The sequence below is a fragment of the Pyrgilauda ruficollis genome, unplaced genomic scaffold, assembly GCF_017590135.1.
Source record: "Pyrgilauda ruficollis isolate IOZ18807 unplaced genomic scaffold, ASM1759013v1 scaffold10, whole genome shotgun sequence".
In the NCBI taxonomy this organism is placed as follows: domain Eukaryota; kingdom Metazoa; phylum Chordata; class Aves; order Passeriformes; family Passeridae; genus Pyrgilauda; species Pyrgilauda ruficollis.
The window spans coordinates 11,798,346-11,818,135 of record NW_024508101.1 but is presented as its reverse complement, the minus strand read 5'-3'; the positions used below and the strand labels follow the sequence as shown (position 1 = coordinate 11,818,135).

The window sequence follows — 19,790 nt, the reverse complement described above, 5'->3', positions numbered from 1 at the left end:
TGCTGTCAGCTCCAGCACTCTGCAGACAGGGTTCTGCTTTTAGCACAGCTGAACTTTCTGGATTTGGGGCCAGCCTGCCAACCATGGCAAAGCAGAGACCCCTCCTGATCTGCTTGACCTCTCTCAGCTGTGCAGTCTCTTTTTGGACCAACATAGATAATTTTTGAAGCTGTGTGCAAGTATTGGATAGCATTCCACCCAGAGAACAATGTGGGGTGGATTGACAAGAGCCGAGTGTGCAGGCAGGGAGTCTGCAGCAGTGCCTCGTGCTAATTCACTGGCTGAAGGCACTCGTAAAGTGACTTTTTATATGACATGGTGTAAGGTTGGGTATATTTGGTGTTGGGTGGGAAAGGGACTAAGAGATCCTTTTTTAAAAGTCTTGTGCAAACTGCTGTCTTTACTTGTCTAGTGAATCTAGACTTGGGCTGTGAGCACATTGTCAGCTTTTGGCATAGAGTTGTGAATATCTGAAGTGGCTTTTGAAGATGTTCTACTTATAGGAATATCTTTGCTCCCATTTCAGATGAAGTTTTTGCCCTTCCTGGATGTGGGGGGAAAAATACATTTCTCATTCTCCTTCTACTGAGCTAACATAAGATAGAGACCCTTCAGGGGCCTGTCTCAGATTTTCACTCTGGGGTGGCAGAGCTCTGTGTTCTGTGTGGTGTTTATATAGGTCTGTTCAGCAATGACAAGGCATAGAAAAACATCTCTTCCAGGGCTAAACAAACCTGGAAAATTTCCACTTGTATGAGTGAACGTCATTGTAGACTCCAAATGGTTGAAAGCCAGGTTACCCAAAGCATTGAGACCATCACCTCCTTTCCCTTCCTGTGCCCTCCTAGGAGGTTTGGCCACAGACAGTGATTGCAATATCCCATTAAAAGCAGAGGCACATTTGAGGCAGCAGGCTCTGAATCCCAGCAGGCCTAAGAGCCCCCAAGCAGTCTCCTGGCCCTGAGCTGTTGGGCTGTGGGGACTGGTGTATTGATGCAATGTGCTCCCACCTAGCTTGGCTGCTGTGTTCAGGGATGCTCTGCTGATCAGAGGTTAACCCTGAGGCTGCACCTCACTGGAGTAACTGTGGGTGAATGTGATACTGGTGATCATGGTGTTTACATCTGACAGGAAAAGATGAGTGTAGGGGTCTGGGTCTGGGGCTTGTACACTGCTGGCTTGGCAATCCTAGAAGAGACTTGCATGAGAAACCTCAGATATGGAGAGTTAATGCAACTCCCTGGCAAAGCTTTTCCCGGTGTCTTGCTATAGGTAGCATAGTATTGCACAGAGGGTCAAACCCTATTTTCTCCCTGCATGAGCAGAAATAGCTTTGAAAGCATGGAAAAGGCATTTACATGTTTCCAGTCCTTGGCTTTGTCTTTCTGCAAGGGTATTTGTAGCTGATGTAATGGATCTCTCCAGAAGAGTGTGTAAATACACACTCTCTTTGCAGCCTCTGTGGAGCTATTGAGAGTAATGTGGAGACATGGTAAGTGTGTGGGATTGCATTTGGAATAAAGGAGGAGTAAATGCTTGACAGGTCTACAAGACATATGTGCCATGTGCTTCTGAACACAGTAATTAAACAAGGGCTGCTTTGCTTGTCACAGGGAGGGGATGAAGTCAGTTTGAGTCCTGCTTTGTTCTTCTAGGAGGCTGCCCATTAGCATCTGCCCTCCTGAGAAAACTGCCCCAAATGACAAGAGAGATGTAAGGACAAATGTACACATGCACGTGAAAAAGAAGTCTTCATAAAGAGAATATCTTTATTGTTAGCCTCCTTTGATTGCTCTGAAATCTTTCCTTACAGATCCCACCACAGGCTCATCGTGCTGCTCCTGTCACCCCCCCACCTCCAGAGAAGCGCAAGAACACACAGATTGGTGCTCCCATTAAAAGTAAGGACAAGCTGCTCTCCAGGTCTTGGGCATGAAGCAGACACTGGGTGATGTAACAGCAATGAGACCTTTGTGCTTAGATGAGCATCCTTATCCATTCCCTGAATTCTGATTATATTTTATATCCTTATAAATATATCTATAAAATGTAACAGCCTGATTCCTATAGGTTTTAATGCTAGTGGTCCTGAGCTGGTGACCAGTGCTCCTTCAAGCCTGTTCTGATTTTGGAGGATCTGAGCAGCTTGTGGATGGGTGCCAGGTAGAGCATCCCCCTGCTCCTTCAGTGCCCGTGGCTCTCCAAGGAGCAACTCTCTGCCTGCTCATGTGGCTAGCCTGACTAGTGCACGAAGTCAGTGGTTTAAGATCCTTTTTCTCCCACAGACACCATGGCTGTCTCCCAGCAAGGCAGAGGGAGTGTTCCCTTGCAGTGCAGTGTGTGATACTTTACCAGGGGAACTCACTGGCTTTTAATGCAGTCTCAACTCCCAATCTGTTGAGCACTTTCTTTGTACAGTGGTTTCCATTAACTCAGTGTCTGGTGCCTGTAAGGAGCAGTAATAATACCAGGGACACATGTGCCTATGTGCTGCCCACAGGCAGAGGAGCAGCTAGTGAGAAACACTTGAGGGCAGGACCATGGGGTCAGGGCTGGAGCTTCTCCATCTTCAGCGTAGTTGGGCTGACAGAGTAGTGCTTATCCTTCTGACTTGCTGGCAGCTAGTCCAAGTGCTCTGCTGTGCTGTGACAGTGATGCCATTGGTGACACCCAGCCATTTCAAGCCCACTCATGTCCCCCTGTGTAGAGCAGGGCAGAGCTATTGACTTGCAGGTAATTGAGACTTGGGACTGGCACCAGCTTCCTTAATGGTACTTAATGGTATTGAGCCATTTTTCACTGGAGTAGTGGGAGTTTGCAAAGGTCAATTTCCTTCAACTCATTATTTAATGAAGCACAGGGGGAGCTATGAGTCATGAATGATCCTCTGTGAGGAGGAGGAAAAAGGGGGTTGCTGAACCTGTGTGGGTGTGAAGGGCCCAGTTTTTCTGCCTAGGTGGTGTTTACTTTGGGAGGAGAGGTGGATGGACTAGTGGAGGGCTCCTAGCACCAATGGAGCAGGAGGGGTTGGAGTTGCCTGCAGAGGGGCAGCAAAGGCATTTCACATCAGTCCCACTGCTCCTTCCTTTGGGCATGTGTGTGTGTAACTGCCTTCTGTGAGAGCTGAGCTCCCCATGGGGTACAGCTCCTTCTCTTCCAGCACTAACACCAGCTGCTCTTGGGAAGCTCACAAACAGCCAGCCCACTGTTTGTCCAAGTAATTGTTTTCATAGTCAGGGAAGAGCTCAGATACATTTCTGCCCTCTAGAAGCTAATGGATAAGATTAACCAAAACTATATACAAGACCAGGTTAAAAGAAAGAAAAATCTTAATATCTCTTTGCTTGTTGTGGATTTTTTCCCCTTGGAAGGTGGGACTCCCAATGCTAGAGCTAGTCAAAACTAGAGGTAGGGGGAGAAATACAGTAGAGCAGATAGTGTGGAGGCTAGTGAAATCAGTGTGTGCCTGCAGGGCTCGTGATCAAATGTTGTGAGAGTGGTGAAAGGGAGGGACTAAAGAGGTTGTCAGTCAAGTGTTTCCTCCGCTGTCAGTGCAAAGCATGAGGTCTGTGCAAGAGGGAGGTGCAGGCTTGTGTGTGAAGTCTTCTGTGTCTTGCAATTCTGAGGCACCATCTTTCAAAAGTGAGGGCTTACGTCCTTAACACAGAAAAAGCCTGACCCAAGGGGAAAAGACTTTCTGTCCCTTAGTTCTGTCCATCTCTCCCTCCCTTCCCCTGTGTAAAACAGTAAGCCCTTTGAAGGGTATTCATCTCAGCAGAGTAGCTTTCCCTTTTCTAAAGAGGTGATTGTGTGGGAATGCTCCAGAGAGAACTGGTACAATTTTGCTTTGAGATAAGTGAGGCAGGAAGAGGAGTTAAACTGCTCTGGTCGAATGCACAATGAGCCTTTTAATGGACTGTGCTGTAGCAATTTGGGTTTTTTCTCTTTTCCTTTGATGCTGTTGCTAAGGCATGTTTAATTGTTCCCTTTCAGATGCTGTTGAAATTATTCCTGGGTCAGCTTCTAGTGCCTCCTCTATAAGCACGACATCCCTGGATACCTTGTACACTGCTTCTTCTGTATCCGAGACCGCTCTCCCAACGGCCACCTCCAGTCCTGCCAACACCCCACCCCCTGTCCCGAGCCGGAGCGTCCACACCACGATCACACGCAACCTGGACAGCGGCTCTGTGACCCATTCCCGCTATGGCACTTCCCCAAAGGATACCAGCAAATCTCCCCAGTCCAAGAGGGCTGCCCCAGCACCGCCAGCTGAAGGGGGGACGCAGAGGTCCCACAATGTGGATGGGGAGAAGACTTCTCAGGTAAAGAAAACTGCCCCGGGCCCCCCTGCGAGCCTGGATGCCTTCAGCAACCTCTGCCTGGAGGATAAGAAGGCGGCTGGGGTGGAGTTGCTGCCAGCAGAAGCCGGTGGCCTGGTGGCCTCCGTGCCCAAGACAATTGGTGCCGAACTGATCGAGCTGGTGCGCAGGAACACCCACCTCAGCTACGAGCTGTCCCGTGTGGCCATCGGCATCGTCATCGGCCACATCCAGACCTCTGTCCCCGCAACCAGCAGCATCATGGAGCAGATCCTCATCTCCGTGGTGGAGAGTAAGGTAATGTGTGTGAGGCTGGAGTGGGGACTGCTGCACACCACCTCTGAGCATCAAGGATAAGAGCTCCTGGTGTTTGGGATGAGAAATGCAGCAAGATCCCAAATGGAAAAGTGCTAGATGGGGGTAAATATCCAGCCATGGGAACCAGGGGTTTAAGGGGTTTAAGCCAGGTCCCAGTACTGTTAGCGGAGAAGTGGAAAACAGGTGAGTTTATTCCCCAGGTGAGCTGCAGATGTACAACATAGCCTTGAGTTGGAGCATTATCTTGAGATTGTTCTAAATAAACCTTATGTCAAAATAATTCTGTCTTTCTCCTTTGGCATCAGTCATTGAAATGGTGAAGTGCACCTGGGCAGCCCTCTGCTGTAGCTGGAAGGATAATAAATTTCAGCTCCCACTTGCTCAGTGCAGCCCTGAGGAGTGCACATCATATAAAACTTCTAAGATTGGAATTCCATTGCTAACAGCAAGACTATAATGAACTGTTCAGAGGCATTTGAATATGGAGAACTAATGACGTTCAAATTTTACATCAAATTATAATCTGGTTGCCTGTTTGTACTGAATAGAGGGCCCTATAAGCAATCATTAAGTCTCTGTGGCCACAACCTAGTGGTTAATTGCTTCCTTCTCCAATAACAATGCCCTGTCAATGTGTGATCTAGATTCAGCAAAAAAAATTAGCTGTTTCAAGCAAATGTTCTGGCTCTATCTTGCATGCTGAGAAGTTCAGTTTTCTGATATTTGCACCTTGTCCAAGATTTGAATATTATTTTTATCATTCATACCTTTACTCAGGATGCAATAAGCTTAATTCCACAGAAGTTATTTAGTGCCAACTTTCTGCAGAGGGGATTTGAAAGCCTCAATTTCATGGCCATTGCTGCAGACCAGCCTGAAAAGGATGGGAAGAAGGTGATGCTGGTGCAGGGTAACTGATACGATATCTGTCATCTAGGACATCTGTAGGATTTTAAAATGTATGGAGACAGTAATGTATGGAGACACAGCAGAAGGTTCTGTCCCATCTCATAATACCTCATCATACCTATCTTGAGCAGCACTGCTTTCAGAAGGACAGCCTGCATGGGCTTGCACAGTGCTCAGGTGTAAATGCTGTGGATGTGGTGTGCATTTTTTCTGTGTCCCAGCCAGATGATACAGCTCTGCTGATATGTAGGGGCCTGGTCCCAGGTGAGGTTGTTCACGGTGTAGAAAACTAGCTCTGACAGCTGAAGGGTGCTCACGTGTACTTGTGGGGTGGCTGCACTACTGTAGCTTCACTAGTGTGGTTTAGTGGTACAAATTATTATTGTTGACTTTGTGTTGTTCATTATACCAAATCATTCCACAGTCTCGGGGGTTTCTGTGTAGGATTGTTGCTGAGTTGTCAGTTCTAGGTCAAGGAATTTTTTTCTTTAATTTGTAGCTTCTGAAGTCCCTCTACTCCCCAATCCATGCAAATACATGGCAGCTCATCTCTTGCATATTTTTCAAGGTTTTTCTTTGACTCCCTAAAACAGAGTGCAGTATCAGCTTTGATTTAAAGCTTTCCAGTCTTAATTTAAAGTCAGCTCACTGGTTTACTAAATCAATTCCAGAATCCCTTACCTCTCTTCTATCCCCAGTGCCTTCTGAAGCTTGAATAGTACTTCCATCTTATTTACCTTGCCGCTCCTCCAGCATGGAGTCTGTACAGGCACATGGTTTTTTTAGAGAATAAAAGATGCTGGGACAGCATCCTGCTGCTGCTTTTTGAGAGGTAATGTAAGACTAAGTTGGGGAAACAGCAGAGACAAGGAGGGTGCTGAGGAGCTCACACCTTAGGAAAGATACTTCAGAGGTACCATACTATTTGGGATCTGCAGGAGCAAACCTGCCAGGTTGGCTTCCCTGTGTCAGCATTTGGCCTGGCCTTGGAAATGGTCCCTCTTGTCCATGAGCTAGCTCCTGATAAATGTCACAGTGGCTGGGTCAGATGCACAAAGGGACTGAAACCTCTTTTCAAAGGCAGCATTGTAGTGACTGTCTAAACTGGAGCTGGCTTTCATGGGAACTCATTGGAAATTTGGACATATGTGAAGATGCTCCCTGGTCTTCTAGAGAATCACTTGGATTAGTGGGTTTTGGTGATATGTGATTGCCTTCAGCTCTGTTGGATTATCTCCCATCTGAGAGGAGGGGATGTCATGTACTGTAGATGTCATGTCTAAGGAGGTTGGAATTTTGCAGATTTATTAAACTTGGTGTGTGACAACCAGGAGTGCCCACTGCTCAAGCTAATTGCACCTTGAGAGGGACAACTCAGAAACCACTTACCTGCTTTTTATTAAAATAGCATTGCTGTGTTGTAGTTGTGACTCAGACCCATCTTATGGTTGCCTTAAATTTAAGCTTGAAAACTGCTGACAGAGATGTGTAATGTAAATTGGTCTTGTAGTTGAGGCCAGGCTGCTGAGTGAGGTCAAACTATTATTGGATGTGTTGGGGATGGAGGAACAAGTCATAAAGTAGGCGTGGGAGGTGTGTTTCTAGAGAGGGTTCCCCTTGTAGGGAAGCACAGCTGGGCTGTGACCTGCTCCCAGCTGCCCATCACCAGCACCTGTTGTCCTCAGCAAGCTCTGACTGACCTCATGGCTCATGTGGCTGAAACCCTCTCCTTCCCCTGAAGCTGCTTTCCTGTTCATTCATTGATTCAGCTTTGCTTAAAGGAGACTTGCTTTGACAAGGCACAAAGGCTGCTCTGGGGCTCAGCGTGTGTCCCCACACTGGCCAGAGGCAAGGCAAGGTCAGCAGGGTGAGTGCTTTCTAGGCTGAGTGCTTTGGCTGGGCTGTTAGGGGGACTCCTCCTCAGAGAAATAGTGTAACAAGAGGGAGTCTGGAGGGCAGGAGGAATGCATTAGTGCCTAGGCTGGCCTTTGCCTTGGTAATTTCTGGTAGAACCTTTATGAAGGTCTGTGGCAGAATCTGCATGCAGCTATCCCAGCTCAGCTGTAGATGGTTCCACTCCTCCGGAGAGCTGCTGAGGACATCTCTGGAGCCCTGAACAGTGAAGGCTGCAGAGTCCTCTCTGAGGCACAGCTAACATCGGGGTTGGAAGCCAAATGCTGCTGTTTCCCTGTGACACCCACATGTCTGTGCATGGCTGACATTGCCTCCCTGCAGAGCTCACCTGCCCTGCGTGGGGCTGTGTCAGCTGGGAGCAGACCTGCTGCTGCTCAAACAGTGTGTGTGAAAGGCCTGCCCTGGGACATTTGGCTCAGCTGAAGTCAGGCATCTCTCTTGCACCATATTTCATCTCATTTAGCAGTTGCTGAGGAGCATGGAGGTCTGCATGTGTTGGGACCGGTGTTAGCTGTCTGGTTTCTGGGGATAATGTTGTGGGAATGGTTTGCTGCCCAGAGGATGGAGGAATTCTCAGAGCAGTCCCCATGAAGTGTGTCTGAAAACCTGCTATGTGATTCTGGGGCTCATCTGGAGGGAAGGTGTGTGTACCCATGGTACTGGTGATCCACTGCACTTGCTGCTGGGGTGGGGGGGAGTGAGGCAGGGGAGTGGGAAAAGAAGAAATGGCCAGGATAGCAGCTGGGTTTGCATGGCAGATGTGGCCACCTCTGAGCAGTGTGGATATGATAAAGTTCCCAAAATGGTTTTGGGCTGCTCAGGAAGAATGAAGTCCCTGTAGCAGCTTGTTCTGCTGGGTTGGGGGCAGGGAACTATTTGAAGCAGCAAGGTAGTGCAAAGTGGCATTGTTAGAAATACTGAAGCCTCCTTCTGCTTATGGGCTCTCCAGCAGATTCCTGGAAATGGCCATATGATGATGCTGCAGGTTGTAGTAGCTGCCAAGATGTTTAATAAGCAGAGACCTGACCCTGGTGATGGGAGGGCTGAGAATGGTGCTGAAAGTGCACTGAGATAGTGTGAGGTGTAGTTATGTGGTCAGATGGAATAGCTTGTTAATGGATTGATCTCATCCAATTCCATCCAAGCTTGATGCTCAGTGGAGTCATTACAGGCTGCAGATGAAGGACTGGAGAAAGTAGATTAGTGGTAAGAGGCTGAATGGAGGGATCATTAAAATGAATACTCATTAAAATGGTCATCCAAAAAGAGCCCAGCAGTGGATTGAGGTAGGACTGGCCCTGCAGTGCTCCAGTGAGGAGGATGTAAGGCACATAATGGAGAAGCCTCTCCCAAGCACCTGGGACACTTGAGGACAGGCAGGTGACACTGCAGTGCAGTAGGTTCTCCTAAGGAAAAGCAGGGGGATGGCAAGATGAAGCAAGTCTCTTAATGTATTTGCTTCTGATAAACCATCATTCAGAGGGAAATTCTTACGCTTGTACTCAGCTCCTGAAAGCTGTTGTCCTCTCTTACAGCTGGCTACCTGCTTTTCTGCTAGGCTACCCACAGCTTCCCAAAATTTCAGGTGTGGTCAGAGGCTTGTGTTAAACCTGCATGCTTCTTCCTTCATTACCTGCATGACAAAAATTACATAAGAAGCAGCAACAAGAAAGCTTCTTTATTTTATAGCTGAAGCATGGACTTGAAGTCCTAAATTAGTTCATACCCCAAAGCAAATAAGTAACAAGTCTGTCTCTAATAAAGCAGGCAAGACATTAGTGTTAAACATGGAGTGGTTTCCCCACAGAGGGCTGGAGGGTGGGGATGGGCAGGAGGGGTGCAGCTCCTGCACTTGGCCATCCATGTGCAGGTGTCACAACTGGCACAAGACATGGGCTCCTGTCTGTACAAAATCTATCTGCTCTGCTCCCAAAGTGAAGTCTGCCTAAAGGCTTGCTGCCCCTGCCTGCACAGCCAGCCTGTTAGAAGGACTAAGTCTTCTCTGAGGTTCCAGGTTCCTGGCTGGTAAGTTATAAAGGCCTTTTCTCACTGAGTGATCATGACTTGTTGCTGCATGTGGTAAGACAGCCTCATCCAAAATTTTTTAGGAATTTGGTCTCAGTGAGTGGGTTTTCCCTGTTGTTTGAATTTCTCAGCTTGGTTCTCTTCCACCTCACTGATCTCCTACTGCTTGTTGTCACTGCTGCCAAACCCTTGTGTATATAATTTAAGCTTTTTCACAAATTAGTCCTTACCTCTCTTAATAGTGCCTGGGCACATCACCTATGATCAGCTCAGTTCCATGTACTGAACCCCCCCTTCTTGCCTTGCTTTCAGGAAACCAAGTGATTCATGTGATATACTTAGGTCCTAGAGGCTTATCCTAAATCCCAGAGCACAGCGGCTGTTCAGGTGGGTTAAATGCACCCTCACCACTCCCCTCTTTCTTGAAGGAGAGGAAGAGCAAAGGAAAGGCAACTGAAGAGTGAGACCTTCATGGCAAGGGTTGTGTGTGAGGCAGAAGTGGCGGGGATGCAGTTGACAGCAGTTGGAGAATGGGATGTGTGCAGTAAGGTTTACTGGGTGGCCACACACTTCAGAGCTGTGGTGAACAGTGGAGCTCTGCTGTTTGGAATGAAGCAAAACCAATGCAGCCCATGATGAATTGCTTCCTGTTCTTGCTGCAGAGGATCCAGGCCTAGAGCATCTGGCAAGGAGAGCACCACACAAGTCCCTGCTCTTGAGCCAAGAATTCAAGGCAGATCTGTCCCTTTCAGGCTGGAGGGAGTGGGCAGCAGAGGGAACTTCTCCTGCCTCGAGGCAGCTGTGCAGTGTGGTGGTCTGCTGTCCAGGACATGTCTGTTTCACTGGGGGTGCTCAGCTGCTGCCTGGCAGTGGTCCTGGCCCATACCAGGCTGGTTTGGCTTTTCCCATTCTCAGTATGATTTCCAGAACCTACAGAGAGTAGAGGCTCCAAAAGTATGAGATCTGAAATAACATGTGTCATAAACTTACTGGTTTTATACTGCCAGCTCTTGACTGAATGAGGTCAGCTGCCAGTTGTGAGACAAGATTGCAGGAAACAGGCACCCAAACAACAGCCAGCTGTCAGGGCCCCACTAACCAGTGGTTTTGCTGTCGTGCAGAACCTGAGTGCGGGGCTGCCCTCGGGCCAGATCTGCCACGACGAGCAGCGGCTGGAGGTGATCTTTGCCGATCTGGCCAGGCACAAGGATGATGCTCAGCAGCGCAGCTGGGCGCTCTACGAGGATGAGAATGTCATCTGCTGCTACCTGGAGGAGCTGCTTCGCATCCTGGTGAGTAAATTCCTCTCTTTAGAGGCAGACTAGAGCAGACAGTGCTGGTGAAGTTCCTTTTTTTTTGACCTCCTTCAGCCCTGTGTTGCCACTGGATCTCCTGTTTTGGGGGCACAGGTTTCTTGTGCATCCTTTAGTGTCAGTAAGCCCTACCCTTCTCTGTGGGCTCTGCAGTGCTCTTGAGCTGCCTTTACTCTCCATTCCACCTTACAGAGCTGTTCTGAAAAGCGTTACTGAGCTGTTCATGGTAGTTTTGGTATTTACCTATCACAAGAGGATATAAACCCTCACCTCCAAAAAACCCAACCTGCCACAGAAAACCTGGAAGTCTCTAGTGAGGGTTGTTGCACTCCTAAGCCCATTTAAACATCTTCCACTTAAGATATCCTCCATTCCTGGGAGGTATCTGTGGGGTTAAGCTCATTAAATGCAAAGAGCATTCTTTGGTTGCCTTGAAAGCGAGCTTTAAAGCTGGTTTTGTCTGAAAGTATAAATCATCTCACACATCTCTGCATACAGGAGAGGAACATGCCCATGGTGAGCAGCAGTGGGATTACTGTCCCAGTGCTCTCACTAGTCTGTGTCCAGGGATGATTTGGAAACTGCCCTCAATGCAGTGGCATGGTCTGTGTTAGGGGTACTGGTGTGGGGTTTGCTCTGGCACTATTTTCTGGTCCTCTCTAGTTCTGGAGAAAGCAGGTATGTTTTCTGTAATAAATGCCAGGGTCTTTGTCACTCTGCATACAGCCTGTGCTGCCTTGCTGTGGGCCTGCAGGGCAAGGCTGAGTGGGATTTTGTGCAACCATTTCCTCCTAACTTAGGGGTGGGAGAAGATGTGCATCTCAGGATGGGAGCAGTGCTGCAGCTGCCCTGTGTAACTGTGATGCTCTCAATCAGGTGCTTTTTGAGTCGTGTTTTAGATATTTTCAGCCTGAGATGTGCTCTGTGGCAGAGGCATTTCTCAAGAATCCACTTTGATGGTGAAGAGTGATGATGAAGGGTGATGGTTCTTGACCTGTTTCTGTGCTCTACCTTCAGTTGCTTTGTGAGATGTTGGGGCTACTGAGATCTGAAAGCAGGTGGACTCCCTTGAGGTCCCTGCAGCAGGCACCTTCTGCTTTGATTGTCATTGGGTTACCTGTCAATTCCTTCTTCCAGACAGATGCAGACCCAGAAGTTTGCAAGAAGATGTGCAAGAAGAATGAGTTTGAATCTGTCCTGTCCCTTGTGGCATATTATCAGATGGTAAGGTGGCAGAATGCACCAAATGGCTTTTTAAGATTTCCCTGAAGATGCAAAAGAGCATTGGTTAAGATGTTTCCCTTGGATAGGGCAGTTCTGTGGTCTTACTGAAATTGCAGCATATCCCTTTCAAATGCTGGCAAATGTCAATGCTGTGCATGAAAGTTGTGTGAAGGAGCAGAGGATGCTGTAGTCTTTGAAGCAGTAGCTAGCACTTGGCAAGGGTAAAGCTTGCTGCTTTTACTGGCCCATTGAGGGACAGCATTGGCATCACTGGTATCTAGAGGAAGGATTTCAGAGGATGCCTTGGGAGATCTGACAGGCTGTGATTGCTCTTCTTTTAATTAATGCACTACTGTGCATTGGGTAAATAACTTTGGTTAGGAAAGTAGGTAATGAGTAGAAGCCTTTGGAGTGAGGAAGGAAATATGTTTAGAGGAAGAAATGGAAGTTTTGCCTTAAACACCTATGTAGTGTTGCTTTGCCCCTCTCCTTCCTGGAATGTTCTGTTGTAGGACTGTGTGGGAGTAAAAAACTTGTCCCCATCTTGTCCCTAAGTCCCCAGCTACAGCACATCAAGTCTTGTGGCATTTTGCTTTCATGTAGCACTTGTGTGTCTGAACCCAGACCTCAGCATCAGGGAGCTGTAGCATAGCTGAGAGCAGGAAGGCAGGCTGGGCAGTCAGAGCCTGCTGACTTTTCACTGCCTGCTCTTGTCTGACCACAATTCCAAGGAAGCCTGACCAGGTAGGGAGCAGTTGGGTGTCCTGTCCTGGCTGCTCTCGTGCCCAGTGCCAGGGCTTGGCTCACTTGTGTTCTCTGAACCCTGGAGTTTTTGGCTGAGGGTGGAGTATGCAGATTACCTCAGCATCAGAGCTCCTGCATGCGAGGTGCAGGCTTAGCATTATCTTTGCTGGAATCCTTGCATGTCCCAAAACTTTCTGAAGAGAGCTTGCAAATGTTACCTTGCCAAGAAACCTTCATCAGAGCAGTGTTCACAAAACCTTAGCATGCTCAGAGAATCCTGGCTACCCAGCACAATCAGTCTCTTTGCTGGGGACAGGTATGGGTTGTTGGTGTGTTACCAGATTTAGTGGATGATGCGGGACATCTCAGATCTGAGCTCTGGCTGCCACATGCCCTCTGACCACATGTGCCAACAACCTGTAGCCAGCCCACTTGTGAACATTATTGTAAAGTGATTCCTGTACTGTTGCTAAAAGCTTTTAGAGCTTCTGGGTTCATGTCACTCTGGGAAGGTCTGTGGCTTCCTAACAACAGGAACTTCTAGAAGCTGTTTGTCTGCCTCAGAGTGAGCCCTCCTCTAGGACACGGTTTGATCTAACAAATTTGTTTTGCAGGAACACAGGGTGCCCTTGCGCCTCCTGCTGCTGAAGTGCTTTGGAGCCATGTGCAACTTGGACGCTGCCGTTATCTCAACGCTTGTGAATTCCGTGCTGCCGATGGAGCTGGCCCGGGACATGCAGACTCACACACAGGGTGAGCCAGAGCTGCTCTTCCCACTGCCCTGGGAATATGTCTTCCCATTACATGATTTGCAGCAGCAGCAGTGGCCCCCCATTGCTCCACATGCTCAGGGGGAATGGTGTCTGGTTTTAAAGTTATTCAGGTTATTACCTCTGTAACTGGGAAATGCACAGGAAGGGATGTTTCAGTCCAGCGGTGCGAGGCCCTCCAGCTCTTGAACATGCCATTAATGATCTGTGTCACTTCTTGTAGATGTCTTAAAACATGTTTTGAGTTGTTCCAGTTTTATTTCATAATGCTGACAAGAGACACTTGCAGATCTCAAGGAAGACCTCTGCAGTTTCTTAAAGAGTTTTTTCCAGTGTTCTAGACCAAATTTTTGTGGTGTTTCGTGGTGGTGAATGAGATGTGTGCTGGTTAAAGGAAAGGGCCTTTTCTCCACCACTGTGCCAAGGAAGATGGTAGTGCTGTTGTTAGCATTGCAGTCCTGGTCCTCTGCAGGATAGTGCCATGGTCCAGGTTTTCCCAGCTCTTTGCTTTCCATATTCAGGCTTTGCCCTCATGTTCCTTCTACTTCACTCTCCTTCATTTTTTAGCATCACCTGTCCCTGCTGCTAACAGGAATGTCCTTTGTGTCCTCAGACCTCCTGCTTAGCCCAGTGTCCTTTATTTCCAAGCAGCCAGAAGCACATGCTGGAAAAAGCCTAACAGTAAGGTGAACATGGAGTAATACTCCCCTGGAGTTACCTTCCAGCTCCCCACACGTGCCTGGTCTTGGACAGTCACAGCTTTGCTCCTCATTTTGAAGCCAAGCTGTAGGCCACCAGTGCTGGCAGTGGCATATTTCTCTTAAAAGGACATTGAAAATCCATTGTCTTGTGCTAATTGTGACCCACAATTAGAGTAGCTGTTGAGGGACCACATGGATCAAATCAGAAGAGCCTGGTGTTTGCAGCCTTGCTGCCCTGGTTGCGGTCGGTTGTGGGTGTCATGTGGAGGGGTATAATTTGGTGATGAGGCTGTGTAAGGGTTGACAGGTCTGCAGAGAACAGGGACTGTCCCATCCATTTTAGGTGAGCTGAGTAAATGTCCCAGATGACCACTCTGAACCTGCATAATAGACATTCCTGTCCCCAGCATCCCACCACAGATGAGTCCCTGCCATCCTGACTCTGCTGGGCAGCATTAACAGGGCTCATCTCTGGAAAGGACTATGGGAGACGAAAATCAAGCCTGTTGTAGAAGGCTTTGTACTTGTCTTTGCCTAGATGCTTTGAAGTGCAGGCATTTCAGAGGTGAGGAGGGTGGCATTTCAGGGCAGGGAGAAGGGCTGGTGGTGTGGGACTGCAAGTCCTGCACTCCTGTGCTGGTTGTGCTTCCTCTTTTGTTACTGCTGCTTATAAATTCTGTGCTGTGAACTTACTACACTCTTGGTGTTTAATCTGGTTATGCCTGAGAAGCATCTTCTCCAGGCTGAGGTTTTACTGCCCAAGAAGCAAATGCTGCTTGGTTATGGGACTGTGACTGTGCCCCTGCAGCAGCATTTCTCCTGATTTTGTGCTGCCAAAAAGAAACTTTATTGTGCTTCCATCATTCATTCACAAAGAATGTCTCTAAGTGAGCATCCTGTGCACCTTCCCAAACAGGGTTCTGTCTCCTGCCCTCTTCCTGAGCTGTCTTTGTGCAGGCAGAGTGGGCTAGTCACCCTTCTTACTCCTTGCCTGGTTGCAGTGATGCTGTGTTTTGCCCAGGGCAGTGTCACCCCAGACAGCACAGCTGATTCAGCCTCTTGGTGGGTATGGAGCTTTGAGCTCTGACGTATGTGACTTCTGCACATCTCTGCTGATCTCCAGGTAGTGCTTAGGCAGGAGCAGGCCTGTCTCTCAGCAAATCTTAGCTCTGCTTTGGGGTCCTAAAAGTAGGGCAGTGGAAGTGGGTGAGAAGTGGCTCTACTGTGTCCTCTGAGCTGCCAGCCTGCAGCTCTGCAGCATCTCCCTTTCCCTAGCATCACCTCAGGGGCGGGATTTTCCCTCCTTGCTGTAAGGTGGTCCAGTTGGAGGGTGAAAAGGTGCTCCTCCTTGGCTGACAGACCACTGTGTGGATACAGGAGCCTCACAAATCAGTGTCCTCATCCTGTGCTGCTTTCCTTGTGCTAAGCTTTATGGCATCTGTGAATCATCCAGTCCTCTCAGCCTTCACAGTGGGGCAGCAGGGGGGTACCCATCCTTGGCCCAAATGTGTCTGTCCTTCAGAGGTGGTTCTGGGCATCAGTAGTTCCCTCCTGCCATTCTGGTGCTTTACTGCTTCATGTGCTGCCAGCAAATGGCAAGCTTGTGTGAAAACATGACCTTGAATCCTAGAATGACTTGAGCTTATTTTGGTACTAAAAACTGGGGAATAGCAGCTGATCCGTGACATGCTGTGGAATAGCTAATCCCTTCTGTGGGTGACTGCAGCCAGAGCAGTCAGTGCCAACACTACACAACTGGGGAGTTGGAACTGGCTGCAGCAGCTCTGTGGGATCCCTCCTGGCTTATTACTGAAGAGCAGCTGGGGCAGAAGCTGTGTCTGTGGATGCTGGGTGCCTTTGGTGAGGACTTCACCCTGGAACTGATGCAGACATGTTGGCTGATGGCCAGTTCTTCTGCAGATTCTTGGGTCTTACTGCTTCTGGACAGCTCCTTCCTTCTGCTGCAGCTGGCCTGCACATCTATCCATGTTAGAACACCTTATAATAAGCCACAGCAAGACAGAATTAGCCAGAACAATTCCAAAGAAGACAGACAGGGATAATCCAGTCTGTAATCATGACTTTGTCTCTTGTTGCAGCACAGTTTTACATGCAAGTCAGCTGTCAGGCTCTTCTCCCTTCAGTCACAGACAATTGTGTCTGCTTCCAGTGCCCACATTTCACACTGCTGTGTTTAGAAGGTGGAAGCAAGGTTTTCAAAGGCCTCTGAGAAATGCTTTTCATACATGATTGCAGTTTCTTACCACCATCTCAGTAGTTTTCAGCAATGCAGGCTGGTAAGCAAACAGCTGTATCTCTCCCACCTGTCATGGCTGCTTCAGTGATGCTTCTCAGTCTGTTGTCAGCAGTCCCTCTGCTTCAGGAGAGCTGCATTGATACTATTTAATTTCTGACAGCCACTGGCGCTGCTCTGTAAGGTAAAAACCAAAAGCTGTGTTTTGACTGACAGTTACTCTGTTATTCAGCATGGTGAGTCTTGGAGCCTTGTCCTGCTGCTGCTGGGACACTCCCAAAAACTTGTAGAGCCTGTGCAGTGTGAGTGCCCTGGGTTCATCTGGATTTGCCCCAAGTTCAGGTTTCTGGCTGGTTTCAGCATTCTTTGATTTGTCATCTTTAGGGAAATACAACAAGATTTGCCTCCTGGTCATGTAGACTGCTGTCAGCCAAATGAATGGACATCAGTTAATGGCAGATGGACCAAGGAGGTATAAAACTAGTCTCTTCCCTCCCATCTCTAGTCTGTTCCTCAATATTTGATACTGCCATGTTTATCACTGGTTTCTGGCTCTCACTTTATTTCATTGCTCCTGATGAGATGAGAGAAAATGTTTTGTTGACAAAATAAAGCCTTTTTAGGAACATGAAAACAGCAGCCCCCTGTGTCTACCTACTGCAGTGTCCTTCCTCTGAAACCCAGCTCCTGTAGCCATGGAGGAAAGAATGAAAAAATCATGTGGTGAACAGTTTATCAGATCCCTTTTCTGTTACAGTGTGCTTTGGCATCACTGTCACCTTATAGCTGAGAACTTCTTATATAAGAAGTATGAATTATATTTAAGTCATAAAATATCCTCCCTCTCTGTTTACAGAGAGTAAACAGCAGTTTTCAGCCTTCTTTTGCTGCCACATGGTCTACAAGCTCTTAATCTTGTTCATACTGTAGTATCTGGTTAAGCTGCAAATGATCTATTTTTACTCAAAGTACTTGCTGATTGAAAACTGAGGCATCGTGTGGAACTGTGACAGTGTGAGTGTGCTTTGAGTGGAGAGGCTTTGCTGACAGAACTGACTTTCCAGGGGCATGGGGCTGGAATAACTCAATAGTATTTTTTCCCCCATGCTGACAGTAAATCTGAGAGCTGCCAAATGTTGCAAGTCCTTTGGCCAAATCCAGGAGTAAGTGGTGACATTGAAGGCATCAGCCTGTGCAGTCAGAGCCAAACTGCAGGGTGCAGAGCTTACAGATTAGTTGCTTTGTGCATGGAGAAGTAAAATATCTTAAAGAGTTTGGAGGGAGCACTGGAACTGGTGTGTATTGTGCAGGGCAGCAGTATGGCCAGAAAGAGCATCAGAGATTGAAGGGGCCTTTTTCTCCTCTGATGAAAAGTAGTTTTGGTCAGTTTTTCATAATTACACCTTTGGTTTCCTTGTGCCCCAGGGCTCTTTCTGGCAGATGTAGCTGAACTTTATTTAGCCAGTATGTGTGGTAACCTAAATAATACTCATTTTCCTGTTGCCTTCAGACTTGCTGAACTGGACAGAGGCTACATTTGATGAGGGCACAGATCCTATTTGATTACTTTTTTTTTTTTTTTTTTTGTACTGCAAATATTTATTGAGAGGTATCCATTAATTAAAATTCAGGAAAGACACTGGCAGGGGCTCTTTGGAGCATTCACATATAGCTGCTGCCAGCGAAAATTGTGTCAGACTAGCAGGCTGTGGGATGTATCAGTGCTGGAGATGTGTGGCCTGGGAGGTGGGCAGATGCACAGCCTGAGCAGTGATCTGGTCTCCCCAGGGAGCTTTTATACCTTCAGGCAGAGCTGAGGTAGCAAAAGTAGAGCAGTGCAGAGATGGTAACAAGCAGCATGGCTGTCTGGGGGTGGTGTTGGTTGGAACAGGCAGTATTTTGAGCTGGCCAGATGGATGCTTTTTCTGGGTTCAATAATTACATAACTATGGGATGTGTCCTGGGACTGTGCAGGGGAGGTTTTTAATTATTCAGATCAAGTTTGCCCAGATCCTCTGAAGTAGAGGGGAAAAAAATAGAGGACTCTTGTTATGATTATTTTTAAATTGCTTTGGAAACACACGGCACAGAAGGCGTGTGCTGTGCTAAAATGGAGAAAAACACCCTTACTGCTCAGTCAGTACAGGAATGAGGAGTGGGCTAATCAGTGTTAAATGTCTGTATGAAATGTGTGACTTGCCAGCAGCAGCTGGGGAAAGGTTTCACATCCTGGGAAGAACTAATGACAGGAACTTTGTCTTGCAGATCACCAAAAGATGTGTTACTCTGCGCTGGTGCTGGCCATGATGTTCTCCATGGGGGAGCCCCTGCCATATCACCACTATGGTAAGAGAGGTTGTGCTCATAGCAGGGCTGCTGATGGGATGTCTGGGGCTTGCTGGCAGACACGGGGAAGGGACTTCTCCTGATGCTCAAGGCCAGGGACAGCTCAGTGGAAGGCCCAGCAAGAGTAGCGTCTGTTCTTTATCAATAGAGCCTGAAGCACTGGGCTGAGATGCCAGATTTCCAAAGAGCAGCACAAATCTGGGTTAGAGCAGTGGAGGACTGAATGCCATGCTGCAGGCAACATGGATTTGCCCATCCCTGTGACTAAGTGGCATTTTGTTTTACGTCTGGCCTGTGTGAAAGCACACACCTCTTACTTGCTTTGGAGACTGTCTGCTGATGAGGCTGAGATCCCAGATCCCTACACAAACACCCACTAAGGCTGTCAGCTGCATAATGTGGCCTCTTTCTGGTCTCTCTTCCAGCAGGATAGTGCAGCCCTCTGTAGTTCAGGCTCTTGGGGAAAGTGGAGATGATTAAGAGTATTGTGGTCAATTACGAAGTGCAAATATTCTGTTTTATCCTCTGTCCTTTCATTTCAGCCAGAAAGCACTGCCCACTTCTTCCCACAGCTATTTTGTATTTGGGAAATTCTGAGCTCAATTTTCCTAGAAATCCAGTAGATATTTTTATAAATATCTCAGCAGCAGCTTTACCTTAACACTGGGTAAAACTGTACAAGATTTAAAGTGGTGCAGTAAAGATCTCCTGTTTTCCTCTCCTTGTGTAACCCTGGCCGTTGTTTTCTGCAGGTGGACTTATTTGTATGAGCTCCTGAGCTTTCCTAATAGCTGAATTGAAAACTGGGTTATTACTAATGATCTAGGTTTTAGGGGTTTCTTAAAAGAAATTAACTGAACCAGTGGTGAAGAATGCCAATCTCTTCCTACCTTGAAGCCTTCACTGGTGGCATTGGTTCTGCAACAGCTAGAGCAGGATTTGGTGTTTTG

General features: G+C 47.7%; 1 protein-coding gene across 6 annotated transcripts in view; it reads left to right on the top strand.

Moving 5' to 3' along the window:
- NCKIPSD (NCK interacting protein with SH3 domain) overlaps positions 1-19,790 on the top strand; it is a 57,236-nt gene that overhangs the window by 32,565 nt on the left and 4,881 nt on the right. For all 6 annotated transcript variants that reach the window (XM_041466405.1, XM_041466423.1, XM_041466387.1 and 3 more), the window contains 6 exons: positions 1,814-1,901; positions 3,994-4,619; positions 10,610-10,780; positions 11,939-12,025; positions 13,384-13,522; positions 18,760-18,840. In XM_041466405.1, coding sequence (XP_041322339.1) covers positions 1,814-1,901; positions 3,994-4,619; positions 10,610-10,780; positions 11,939-12,025; positions 13,384-13,522; positions 18,760-18,840 — 1,192 coding nt within the window. The remainder of the gene's footprint in view (positions 1-1,813; positions 1,902-3,993; positions 4,620-10,609; positions 10,781-11,938; positions 12,026-13,383; positions 13,523-18,759; positions 18,841-19,790) is intronic.